Below are 12,916 nucleotides of genomic sequence, written 5' to 3'. Positions count from 1 at the left end.
TATGTTTGTACCTTGTGGGTTGTGTTATGGGCATGGGAATTTTGGTTAAGTTTTGTTGGGGGATTTTTGAGTTTTGTTTTTTTGCCGTTTTGAGTGTGTTGTTGTGTTGTTTTTCATTTTGAGTAATATGTTTGTACCTTGTGGGTTGTGTTATGAGCATGGGAATTTTGGTTAAGTTTTGTTGTTTTTTTTAGAGTTTTATCCTTTTGCCATTTTGTGAGTGTGTTGTTGTGTTGTTTTTCATTTTGCGTAGATATGTTTGTACCTTGTGGGTTGTGTTATGGGCATGAGAATTTTGGTTAAGTTTCGTTGGGAGATTTTTGAGTTTTGTTGTTTTGCCGTTTTGTGAGTGTGTTGTTGTGTTGTTTTTCATTTTGAGTAGATATGTTTGTACCTTGTGGGTTGTGTTATGGGCATGGGAATTTTGGTTAAGTTTCGTTTGGGGATTTTTGAGTTTTGTTGTTTTGCCGTTTTGTGAGTGTGTTGTTGTGTTGTTTTTCATTTTGAGTAGATATGTTTGTACCTTGTGGGTTGTGTTATGGGCATGGGAATTTTGGTTAAGTTTCGTTGGGGGGTTTTTGAGTTTTGTTTCCTCGTTGGATGCCCCTAACAAATTTATATATATAGATATAACTGTATATTATATATTACATGTAATATTACTAATAATATTGCAGTACAATAGTATTGTACAATAGAGTAATATAGAACACTAATATTGTGGTATGCTGAGAATATACTATATTGTATATACCTATAATATTGATAATATTAGAATGGAATACAATATAATACTAATACGGTGGAACATAATATAATAATCGAATAATTGTATGTTATAAGTTACATGTGATATTACTAATAATATTACAGTATAGTAGTATACTGTAGTAGTATTCTAATCAAGGTGAAAGAAGAAAGCGCAAAAGCTGGGTTGCAGCTAAACGTTAAAAAAAACCAAGATTATGGCAACAAGAATGATTGACAACTGGGAAATAGAGGGAGAAAACGTGGAGGCCGTGACAGACTTTGTATTTCTAGGCGCAAAGATTACTGCAGATGCAGACTGGCCAGGAAATCAGAAGACGCTTACTTCTTGGGAGGAGAGCAATGTCCAGTCTCGATAAAATAGTAAAGAGTAGCGACATCAGACTGGCAACAAAGATCCGCCTAGTCAAAGTCATGGTATTCCCTGTAGTCACCTACAGATGTGAGAGCTGGACCTTAGGGAAGGCTGAGCGAAGGAAGATCGATGCTTTTGAGCTGTGGTGTTGGAGGAAAGTTCTGAGAGTGCCTTGGACTGCGAGAAGATCCAACCAGTCCATCCTCCAGGAAATAAAGCCCGGCTGCTCATTGGAGGGAAGGATACTAGAGACAAAGTTGAAGTACTTTGGCCACATCATGAGGAGACAGCAAAGCCTAGAGAAGACAATTATGCTGGGGAAAGTAGAAGGTAAAAGGAAGAGGGGCCGACCAAGGGCAAGATGGATGGATGGCATCCTTGAAGTGACTGGACTGACCTTGAAGGAGCTGGGGGTGGTGACGGCCGACAGGGAGCTCTGGCGTGGACTGGTCCATGAGGTCACGAAGAGTCGGAGACGACTGAACGAATGAACAACAACATAGTAGTATAGCAGAATATAGTAATATAGAACACTAATATTGTGGTATGTGAAGAATATAATGTATTGTATAAACATACAGTATTGATAATACTATTATAATGCAGAACAATAAACTAATAATACAACATAATAATATATAGTAATATAATATAATATTACTAATAATATTACAGTTTAGTAACATATAATACTAATGTTATGCTAAGAATATAATATATTGTATATACATATAGTATTGATAATATTATAATGCAATACAATGTAATACTAATTGTTGTTGTTCATTCGTTCAGTCATTTCCGACTCTTTGTGACCTCATGGACCAGCCCACACCAGAGCTCCCTGTCGGCCGTCACCACCCGCAAGTCCTTCATGGTCAATCCAGTCACTAATACTACAGTAATAATCATAATACAACATAATAATATATAATATTATAATTACATATTATACATTACTATATATATATTGCAGTACAGTGGTATAGTATAGCATATTAATATACAATATTAATATTGTGCTATGCTAAGAATATAATATATTGTATATACATATAATATTGATAATATAATGTAATACAATGTAATACTAATACTAATAATAATACAACATATATTACAATATAATAATTCCATATTATATATTACATATAATATTATTAATAATATTGCAGTATAGTGGTGTAGTACAGTATAGTAATATATAATACTAATATTGTGCTATGCTAAGAATATAATATATATATATAATATAATGCAAATCAATATAATACTAATAATAATACAGCATAATAATATATAGCAATATAATTGTATGTTACATGTAATATTACTAATAATATTTCAATAATATTAAGGTTAACCTTAATACTAACCATATTGCAGTACAGTGGTATAGTAATATATTGTGTTATACTAAGAATATAATATATTGCATATACATATAATATATATATATACTAGCTGTACCCGCCACGCGTTGCTGTGGCCAACCTTCCCTCCCTCTTTCTCTCCTTCTTTCCCTCTTTCCTTCCTTTCTTCTTTTTCTTTCCCTATCTCTCATCTTTCTTCCATCTCTACCTGTTTCTTTCCTCCCTTTCTTTGCTCTTTGGTTACATCGTTCCTTCCTTCCCTATCTTTTGTTCCTTCTCTCCCTTCCCTCTCTTTTTCCTTTCCCTTTTTATTTCCTTCTCTCCTTTCTTGCTTCTCTTTCTTTCTTTCCTTCTTTCCCTCCCTGCTTCTCTCCTTCCTTCCTTCCCTTTTCCCCTCCTCTCGTTACTTCTTGACTGTCCCTTCCATTTAATATTGTATTTATCTCTTAGAAAGAAGGAAAGGAAGAAGGAAGGAAGGAGGGACAGGAAGGAAGGAAAAGAAAGGAGAGGCAGGAAGGGAGGGAGGGAGGGAGGAAGGAGGAGATGAAGAAAGGAGGGAAGGAAATGAAGGGGAAGGAAATGAAGAATGGGAAAGAAGGAGGAAAGGGAGGGAGGGAGGGAGGAAAAGAAGGAAAGGAAGGAGGGACAGGAAGGAAGGAAAAAGGAGGGGGGAAAGAAGGGAAGGAAGGGGAAAAAAGGAGGGACAGGAGGGAGGGAGGAGAAGGAAGGTGGGAAAGAAAGGAGGGGGATGAAGAAAGGAGGGAGGGAAGGAAATGAGGGGGAAGGTAATGAAAGGGAAAGAAGGAGGAAAGGGAGGGAGGAAAAGAAGGAAATAAAGGAAAAAGGAGGGGGGAAAGAAGGGAAGGAAGGGGGGGAAAAGGAGGGACAGAAGGGAGGGAGGAGAAGGAAGGTGGGAAAGAAAGGAGGGGGATGAAGAAAGGAGAGAGGGAAGGAAATGAGGGGGAAGGTAATGAAAGGGAAAGAAGGAGGAAAGGGAGGGAGGAAAAGAAGGAAATAAAGAAGGAAGGAGGGACAGGAAGGAAGAAGGGAGGGAGGGAAAGAAGGGAAGGAAGGGGAAAAAAGGAGGGACAGGAAGGAAGGAAGGAAAGAAAGGAGGGGGTGAAGAAAGGAGGGAGGGAAGGAAATGAAGGGGAAGGAAATGAAGAAAGGGATAGGAGGAAAAGGAGGGAGGAAAAGAAGGAAAGGAAGAAGGGACAGGAAGGAAGGAAATGGGGAGGGAGGGAGGAGAAGGAAGGAAGGAGGAAGGAAGGAGGGGAAGAAAGGAGGGAAGGGAAGGAAATGAAGCAAGGGAAAGAAGGAGGAAAGGGAGGGAGGGAGGGAGGGAGGAAAAGAAGGAAAGGAAGGATAGACTGGAAGGAAGGGAAGGGGGTAAAGAAGGAAAGGAAGGAGAAGGAAGGAAGAAAAGGAAAGAAAGGAAGGAAAGGGAGGAAAGAAGGGAAGGGAGGGAGAGAAGGAAGGTCCTTCATTCAAGCACCGTGGACCTTCCTTCTTGCGTGGATGCTCCTTCCTCCTCCCCCTCCCCCCTCCTTGCATGGATGCTCCTTCCTCCTCCCCCTCCCCCCTCCTTGCGTGGATGCTCCTTCCTCCTCCGCCTCGCCCCTCCTTGCCTGGATGCTTCTTCCTGTTCCCCCTCCCCCCCTCCTTGCGTGGATGCTCCTTCCCCCTCACCCTCCCCCCTCCTTGCGCGGATGCTCCTTCCTCTTCCCCCTCCCTCCCTCCTTGCGTGGATGCTCCTTCCTCTTCCCCCTCCCCCCTCCTTGCGTGGATGCTCCTTCCTCCTCCCCCTCCCCCCTCCTTGCGTGGATGCTCCTTCCTCCTCCACCTTGCCCCTCCTTGCCTGGATGACCCTTCCTGTTCCCCCTCCCCCCCTCCTTGCGTGGATGCTCCTTCCCCCTCACCCTCCTTGCGCGGATGCTCCTTCCTCTTCCCCCTCCCTCCCTCCTTGCGTGGATGCTCCTTCCTCTTCCCCCTCCCCCCTCCTTGCGTGGATGCTCCTTCCTCCTCCCCCTCCCCACTCCTTGCGTGGATGCTCCTTCCTCCTCCCCCTCCCCCCTCCTTGCGTGAATGTTCCTTCCTCCTCCCCCTCACCTTCCTTGCGTGGATGCTCCTTCCTCCTCCCCCTCCCCCCTCCTTGCGTGGATGCTCCTTCCTCCTCCCCCTCCCCCTCCTTGTGTGGATGCTCCTTCCTCCTCCCTCTCCCCCCTCCTTGCGTGGATGCTCCTTCCTCTTCCCCCTCCCCCCTCCTTGCGTGGATGCTCCTTCCTCCTCCCCCTCCCCCCTCCTTGCGTGGATGCTCCTTCCTCCTCCCTCTCCCCCATCCTTGCGTGGATGCTCCTTCCTCTTCCCCCTCCCCCCTCCTTGCGTGGATGCTCCTTCCTCCTCCCCCTCCCCCCTCCTTGCGTGGATGCTCCTTCCTCCTCCCTCTCCCCCCTCCTTGCGTGGATGCTCCTTCCTCCTCCCCCTCCCCCCTCCTTGCGTGGATGCTCCTTCCTCTTCCCCCTCCCCCCTCCTTGTGTGGATGCTCCTTCCTGTTCCCCCTCCCCACTCCTTGCGTGGATGCTCCTTCCTCCTCCCCCTCCCCCCTCCTTGCGTGGATGCTCCTTCCTCCTCCCTCTCCCCCCTCCTTGCGTGGATGCTCCTTCCTCTTCCCCCTCCCCCCTCCTTGCGTGGATGCTCCTTCCTCCTCCCCCTCCCCCCTCCTTGCGTGGTGCTCCTTCCTCCTCCCCCTCCCCCCTCCTTGCGTGGATGCTCCTTCCTCCTCCCCCTCCCCACTTCTTGCGTGGATGCTCCTTTGGATGCTCCTTTGCTGCTGCCGTTGTTGCTGCTTTCCCAACGGGCTTGGAGGCGGTGTGCGACGAGGCGGGGCTTGGAGTGGGCAGGGCTTTGGCGGGGGGAAGATGAAGGAGGGGGAGGAGGGATGGTTTTGACAGGGCGGGCTTGGAGACCGCGTGGGAGGGGTAAGATGAAGGAGGCTCTTGGAGGTGTGTGTGGGTGTGCGGCGGGGGGGGGGGGGAAGAGGAGTGAAGGAGGATGGAGGATGGAGGCATGGCCTCTCCCCCTTCTCTACCCCCCTCCCCCGCCTTTCCTTTCCCTTCCCTTCCTAGCACTCGCCTCTTTTGCTGCTCTCTCCTCCTGTTGTTTGGGGCTTTTTTTCCTGCCCGGGGAAGGCTGCAGCACTCGGCGGCGGTGCTGCTGCTTCCCAGGGGCAGGGCTTCGTGGAGGGAGTGTTGGCCGGCAGGCCATGTGCGCGCGTGGGGGAACTGGCGGCTGGGCGCCATTGCGCATGCTCAGTTGTTTTGTCTAATTGTGAGTGTGTTTTAATTTTTTTTGTATTTTGATTTGGTTTGTTTGTACCTAGTGGGTTGTGTTATGGGCATGGCAATTTTGGTTCAGTTTCGTTGGAGTTTTTTAGACTTTTGTTGTTCCGTTGGACTCCCTAACAGATTTATAGATATAGATAATATTGATAATATTACAATGTAAAACTTTTCTGTCGCCACTGGGTCCGAACAAAATGTCTTTATTCTATAGAACGCACACTTTAAACCCAGTGGGAAGCCAGGGTGCCCGAAGAGAGATTGTTAGAGACTTCCAGAAGTAATGGGCTTTAGAGTTCAGACAAAGCTAGAAGATGTTTAGCTGGAATTCTGTGGTTCTGCAGTGATGTCCTGTGGAAACTTCAGGGCTGTTTTCCCCTCTGGTGCTGTGAGGCTGAGAGGCTGTGAGCTCTCAGCCAAAGCCTTTGGGACCTTTTCCTTCTGTTTCCCTGGAACTGGATGGTCACTGGATGGCCCCTGGATGGTCGCTGGATGGACCCCAGATCACCTTTGGAAGATCCCCGGATGGCTATTTCTATTTCCCCGGAAGGTTTTGAGGAATGAAGCCTTCTCTACGGAACAAACTGACATGCGTCCTATAGGCCGGCTTCCTTGTGAGTGACTGCCTGAAAAATGGCCCCTTCCCTCCAAAAAACCCAGAGAGGGTTGGGACCAGGGATCCTAACTGTTATTGACAGGTGGCTTGCCCTATGAATGCAGCCAAAGGAAGCCACCTATCTGCAAAATCCCTGCAACTTAAGACTGCAACAAACATTAAATGCAAAGCAAACAAAATTGGAGCTTCTGGTACAGTTGTACCAGCACAAATACAATATAACACTAATAATAATACAATATGAGTCTCCCTCCTCGCAAAGGCCGCCGGGATTTGTCGTTTGCGGCGTGCGTATGCGCTGACTCATACGTAAAGAAAAACGAATCAGCTCCCTGTCAGCGAACAGGCGCACAGCTTCTTGGGAGGCGTAGTTCGGGAGGCGTAGAGACGCCTGTGCAATGGAATGGGAAGTCAATGTGAAGGGAACTACCAAAATGGCGTCCGAGGAGAGGCCTACGGAGGGCCGGAGGGGCCAAAGGAGTTGTCCGCCTCGCTCGCTCGCACGCGGAGGAGTGCTGAGTTGGTCCGGACGCCGGCGCCGCGCTCGCCTTCCCCCGGCTTTTTCTGCCTGTCAAAATGGAGGCCAACAACGGCGGCAGCGGTAGCAGCAGCGACTCGGCGCCGGACTGTTGGGACCAGGCGGAGGTGGAGCCCGGCAGTGGCGGAGCGGGAGGAGGAGGAGACGCCGCCAGCGAAGGCCTCTTGCCCAGCCCCGCCGCTCCTGAGGGAGAAGCCCACGGAGAGGCCCACCCTGCGGCCCAGCTGGACGCCGAGGAGCAGGAGCGGCTGGGCGCGGCTTTCAGCCGGCTCCTCAACGTCAACGCGAAGCCCTTCGTGCCCAACGTCCACGCCGCCGAGTTCGTGCCGGCCTTCCTCAGGGGAGGAGGAGCAGGGCCCCCCTCGCCGCCGCCACACGGTAAGCATGCAGGCCCAAAGCAGGCCTCGCTCGCTCGCTCCCTCCCTCAGGCCTGGGCCTACTTCGGCCCGCCCTGGGAGGGGGGGGGGGGTTGGACTCCAACTCTCACCAGTTCTAACAGACGGTAGGCTGTTAGGAGTGGAGACGGAGTCCAAACCCCCTCGAGGGGCCAAGTTGACCCATCTACTCTATATATATATACATATTCGCGTGGCAGAAATGTATCTCTATATATAGAGATGTACACACACACACACACATTTAAAACCTATATGTAACCTCTCCCTATCGTTCAGTTAAACCTAGATATAGCCCCCTCTGTATAAGCTTTCTCTCCCCCTTCTCTATATAAGCTCTCTCTCTCTATATATATATATAACCTCGCTCCCCCTCTCTCTATATAGTCTGTGTGTGTGTATTCACATGGCAGAAATTTACCTCTCTCTTTATATGGATAGATAAATAGACACACATATAAAACCTATATGTAATCTCTTCCCCTCTCTCTGTAAAACCTAGATATAAGGTCTTTCTCTGTATATATATACCTATATGTAAGTGCGCTCATTATATATAAGCAATCTATATATAACCTATATATATATCTATATATCTTCTATATATAAAACCTATATATAATCCCTCTCTCTTTATATATATATGTGTGTTCGCTATCTCTCTCTCTCTCTCTCTATATATATATATATATACATATATATATAATTTCTCTATATAGAAAATGATATATAAACCCTCTCTCATTATATGTATATGATAGATATATAAAGAGAGATAGTATATACCATATTTACTCATGCCCACCTTTTTTTGACTAAATTACCTTCCCAAAATTAAGGTGTGCATTAGATTCACATAATATGGTAAATACTTTTTTGCATTTCAGGGTTATAAAAACTGAGTTATGCAATAGATTCAATGGTACATTAGACTGGAGTAAATACGGGTGTGTTTATAGAGTGTTTCTCTCTCTGATTCTCTGTACACACACATATACTTTGCATGTGTATTTGGATCCAGTTTTATCTCTACTTTTCTCTCTCTCTCTCTCTCTCTCTCTATATATATATACATACACACACTTTGTGTGTATATTTGGAGCTGGGTTTCTCTCCTATCTATCAATCTCTCTCTTGCTTGATATATGTATGTGTGTATGAAATCTCTCTCTATATACACACAGGCGGTCCCTGTGTTACAAACATTTGATTTGCATCCGACTCCTAGTTAAGAATGGGGGTCAGGAAGTGAAAGGAATTTCCCCCTCAGAAGGGAAATCCACTCCTAGAAGAGTTATTATGGGGAAAGGGGGTGTCCACTGAAGCTTTAATCCCCAATTCTTGTTTCTACAACAAGCCAATTTTTCCAGCCTTTGCACACATGGGAAATCTTGGAACCCGTTTGAGGCGTTGACTCCATGAAGCATAGAGTACTGGTGCATCTTCAGGACTTTCTATCTGGGAGTTTGTTGTCTGACCGTCACAGTTTTAAGTTAATTTTGAACTGCATTAAACAGTCAGAGTATATGGGGCCATAGATGTGTTTGTTGTCTTTTGATCCACATGCTGTTTCTCCTCCCAAGAACCCTACTAAGTACCTTGGTCTGTGAGAGTGCAATGACTGCCTAGTAATTTTCCAAATTGAATCATCCTGTGTCTTACCAAGCCTTATATGACCATGAGCATTCCTTCACCTGGTGCCATCCAGGTTGGTTAGGGGGCAACTCCCATAAATCCCATTTAGGATGGGAAATCTACTCAAATACCTGTTTAGTGGGAAGAGGATAATTGGAGCAAGGACTTAAATTAGAAGAACTAACCATTTTCAAGAATGGTAGCATTTCAGCTATGGAAATGAGTTCTTATTTGCTTCTAGGATTGGTTTGGGCAGCTTTTTGAAGAGAGTGCTGTGGATATATTGTATCTTGATCTTAATAAAGCAAATAAGCTACGGAAATGTGGGCTAAATATTGCTACTCTTGAGTAGATTTGTAATTGGTTGACAAGCCTAACCTCAAGGGGGTTCCATAATGGTTCCTCTTCAGCCTGAAAGAAGTGACTAGTGGTGCACCACAGGGTTGATTCTTAGGCCCAGTGCTATCAACATTTTTATCAGTGACTTCGATGGTGGAATAGAGGGTGTGCTTATCAAATCTGTAGATGACACCAAATTGGGAGGGACAGCTTAATACCCAGAGGAAAGGATCTGGTCCAAAATGACCTGGAAAAGATTAGAGAACAGGCCAAGGCTAACAAAGAAACCAAAAATGGAAATTCACCTGACTTGTCCTCAAAAATGTGAAAGAACTCTAGGGAATCTTAGTAGACCATAACCTGAAAATGAGTCAGGAGTGTGTTGCGGTAGTTAAAAAAAAACCCTAACAGGATTCTAGGCTACATCAATACAAGTAGTGTCAATAAAGGAAAGTAAATGTCCCACTCAATTCTGCTTTGGTTGGGCCTCACTTAAAATGCTCAGTCCAGTCCTGGTCACCACAGTTCAAGGAAGCTATTGACAAGCTGGAACGTGTCCAGAGAAGGACAACCCAAAGGGATCAAAGATCAGGAATCCTGAGCGCCCTTCCACACAGCCATATAACCCAGAATATCAAGGCAGAATAACCCACAATATATGCTTTGAACTGGAATATTTGAGTCCACACTGCCATATATTCCAGTTCAATGGAGATAATGTGGAATTTCATTCAGCTGTGTGGAAGGGCCTGAGAAATGGCTTAGAGAGATGGGTATGATAGCCATGTTTAAATATTTGAAAAGATATTATATTGAAGACGGAGCAAGGTTGTTGTTTTCTGCTGCTCATGCTGGCAAAACAGTGGATTTAAACTAGAGGAAAAGACATTTCATCTGAATACTATGGGGAAAAACATTTTGTGGTGGAAATTGCAACCATGGAATATATTGCCTCAGAGTGCAGTGAACTCTCCTTGTTTGGAGGTTTTAAAACCAGATTGGATGGCCAACCATTGAATTTTGTTGGACTGGATGGTCAACCGTTCAATTGTGTATTATTGCATGGTGGGGCATTGGACTGGATGACCCTTGTGGTCTTTTCCAACTCTGTGATCTGGTAATGGTTTCATAAGGAGGAGGAAAGGGGTGTGTTAGACTACATTTGGCCCCACAAAGAGTTCTGTTCGACCAGAGAGGCAGAAAGTTTGTTGAACCAGGAGGGCAGAACTTTAGGTTCCTCAATTCAGTGACAGAGGATGTCCTTATTGTAGGTGTTTCTGGTACTTTAAATGATTAATGTGGATTTATGAGGTCCATTGAGGCAGCTTGAGATATGTGTCTGAGAGCACCTTAGTGGATTTGATGCAAGATATCTTGCCTGGGACTTCATTTGTCTTTTACCTTTTGCTTTCAGAAGCAGAGGTCGGGATAGCTGAAAAGATTTGCAAAGTATGCTGCTATTCTGTTTTTTTTCCTATTCACCCATTGTAATTCTGTGAGGTTGGGAAACTGACCCAAAGTCACCTGGTGAGTTCAGGACATCTGGCTCCAGATACCTTTAAGCCTTCACAACTTGGATAAAAAGCTGAAATTATTTTAATGGAAGACCCCTCACCTCTGCATTCCAGGACCAACAAGTAAAGGTAAAGGTTTCCCCTGACATTAAGTCTAGTCATGTCCAACTCAGAGGGGGTGGTGCTCATCTCCATTTAAGCTGAAGAGCTGGCATTGTCCATAGACACCTCCAAGGTTATGTGTCCAGCATGACTCCATGGAGCGCTCTTACCTTCCTGCCAAGGTGGTACCTAATGATCTACTCACATTTTGCATGTTTTTGAACTGCTCGGTAGGCAGAAGCTGGGCCTAACAGCAGGAGCTCACCCCGCTCCCCATGTTCTAACTGCTAACCTGAGAAATAATCTAAGTTTTTTGAGATTAAAATCAGATTAAAAAGTTGTTGAAATAACTCCTTCAGACACTTTAATTGAATTGATGGGTAGTAGAAGCATTAGCTAATAAATTTCAGTACCAAAAGAAGGAGAGGCCACACAAAGTCTGTGAAATGTTAACAGTTTGATTAAACTATGACATTTTGGAAAATTATTTTCAGGTCATATTTGGGACAGTCCCTTATAGCTATAGCTATAGTTTTTCCCAGCACTTCTCCTAAAAGGGTGCATTGATATTTGTTACTGATGGTACAACTAGCTCCTCTAGTTTCTGAGCTCCTTTTCACAGCTTCAGCTGCTTTACCAGCTGTGGTCTTAACTGACGGATTGCTCTCTTTGTCTAGATGTCTATACCATTGTAAGGCAAAAGAAGGAGCCTTTTGAAAATGGCTCCAAAACTTCAATATGTGACTAGAAGCCTCTTAATAAGGATTAAGAGATACAAATATCTTATGGCAATGCTTTACCAATTCCAGGCCAGATTGAGAACTGGGTTTTTAATTTTAATGTCTTGGGACTGCTATATTCATTTCTCTACATTCCTGAGACATTGGAGACTTCTTCTGGAGGCCTTTGTGGCAGAAATAGATAAGTGGTTGAGAAGGAATTGAACAGAGAAGCAGTAGATTTCTGATGTTCAGGTAATTTTGTATTCAGTGCCTCACATCTGATCCTAAAGCTGTGTCCGATCTAATGCTAAATATCTCATAGACAGAAGGGCATTAACTTATATATTTGGATTAAAAGTGAAGACAAGTTAGGGCTAGTCATTCCTTCAAAGCGAGTGGAAGTGTCCATGAAATTTAATTTCTATGATCAGATTAAAAGTGTGCAGCAAGGAACCAGTTGGAAATTTTGTTAGTGGTACCATGTGGTCTTCTGACATCACAGCCCCTCAAATGAGATCAAATGTTTCTTCTCAAAGGTTGTGTATGGGTTTATTTTCTCAACTTTCTTGTATTTATTGTTTCTGAATGAAGCAAGTTGTTCCTGCTCAACCAGTGGCATGGGGTTACTGCTTTTGAACAAGGCAAAATGTCTCTTCTCTTTCTATTCAACTCTACTTTGTCTTGAGGCAGTTCAACATTCAGTATTATATCCTAGTCTTAGACTAGGAGAATTGTAGATTTGATTGTGGCTCCAGGGATCATCTAGTCCAGTTATTATCAGTCTTTGATCACCTAATCATTGTAGCTTGATTAGGTGATCAAAGACCATGAATCATTAGCTACTGTGACACCATCTCCTGGGAACTGAAGTCCAGCATTTCTGGGAGGCCAAGTTTAATAACCACACATCTCCTCCACCATCTTTACAGTACAACTAAAGCATTCCTGAGAGCCTCCAAGGTGGGAGCCGGCCTTTTAACCTGTGTTTAGAAATCTTGAATGACGAATAATCTATTATCCTCTAAGGCAGTGGTTCTCAACCTTCCTAATGCCGCAACCCCATAGTACAGTTCCTCATGTTGTGGTAATTATTTTTGTTACTACATAACTAGTCCCCTTTGGGGTGAGAAGGGCAGAATATAAATGCTTTAAATAAATTATTTCTAATTTTGCTACTGTTATGAATCATATTGTAAATATCTGATATGCAGGATACATTTT

At 44.7% G+C, this 12,916-nt stretch overlaps 1 protein-coding gene across 1 annotated transcript in view; it reads left to right on the top strand.

The window, feature by feature from the left end:
• Nucleotides 1-6,838: 6,838 nt before the first annotated feature.
• LOC137095183 (eukaryotic peptide chain release factor GTP-binding subunit ERF3A-like) overlaps nucleotides 6,839-12,916 on the top strand; it is a 64,174-nt gene continuing 58,096 nt past the window's right edge. The window contains 2 exon segments of the mRNA XM_067461548.1: nucleotides 6,839-7,001; nucleotides 7,004-7,366. Coding sequence (XP_067317649.1) covers nucleotides 6,854-7,001; nucleotides 7,004-7,366 — 511 coding nt within the window. The 5' untranslated portion in view covers nucleotides 6,839-6,853.

The sequence above is a fragment of the Anolis sagrei genome, chromosome Y (assembly GCF_037176765.1).
Source record: "Anolis sagrei isolate rAnoSag1 chromosome Y, rAnoSag1.mat, whole genome shotgun sequence".
In the NCBI taxonomy this organism is placed as follows: Eukaryota; Metazoa; Chordata; class Lepidosauria; order Squamata; family Dactyloidae; genus Anolis; species Anolis sagrei.
This window is presented reverse-complemented; position numbering and strand designations above follow the sequence as displayed.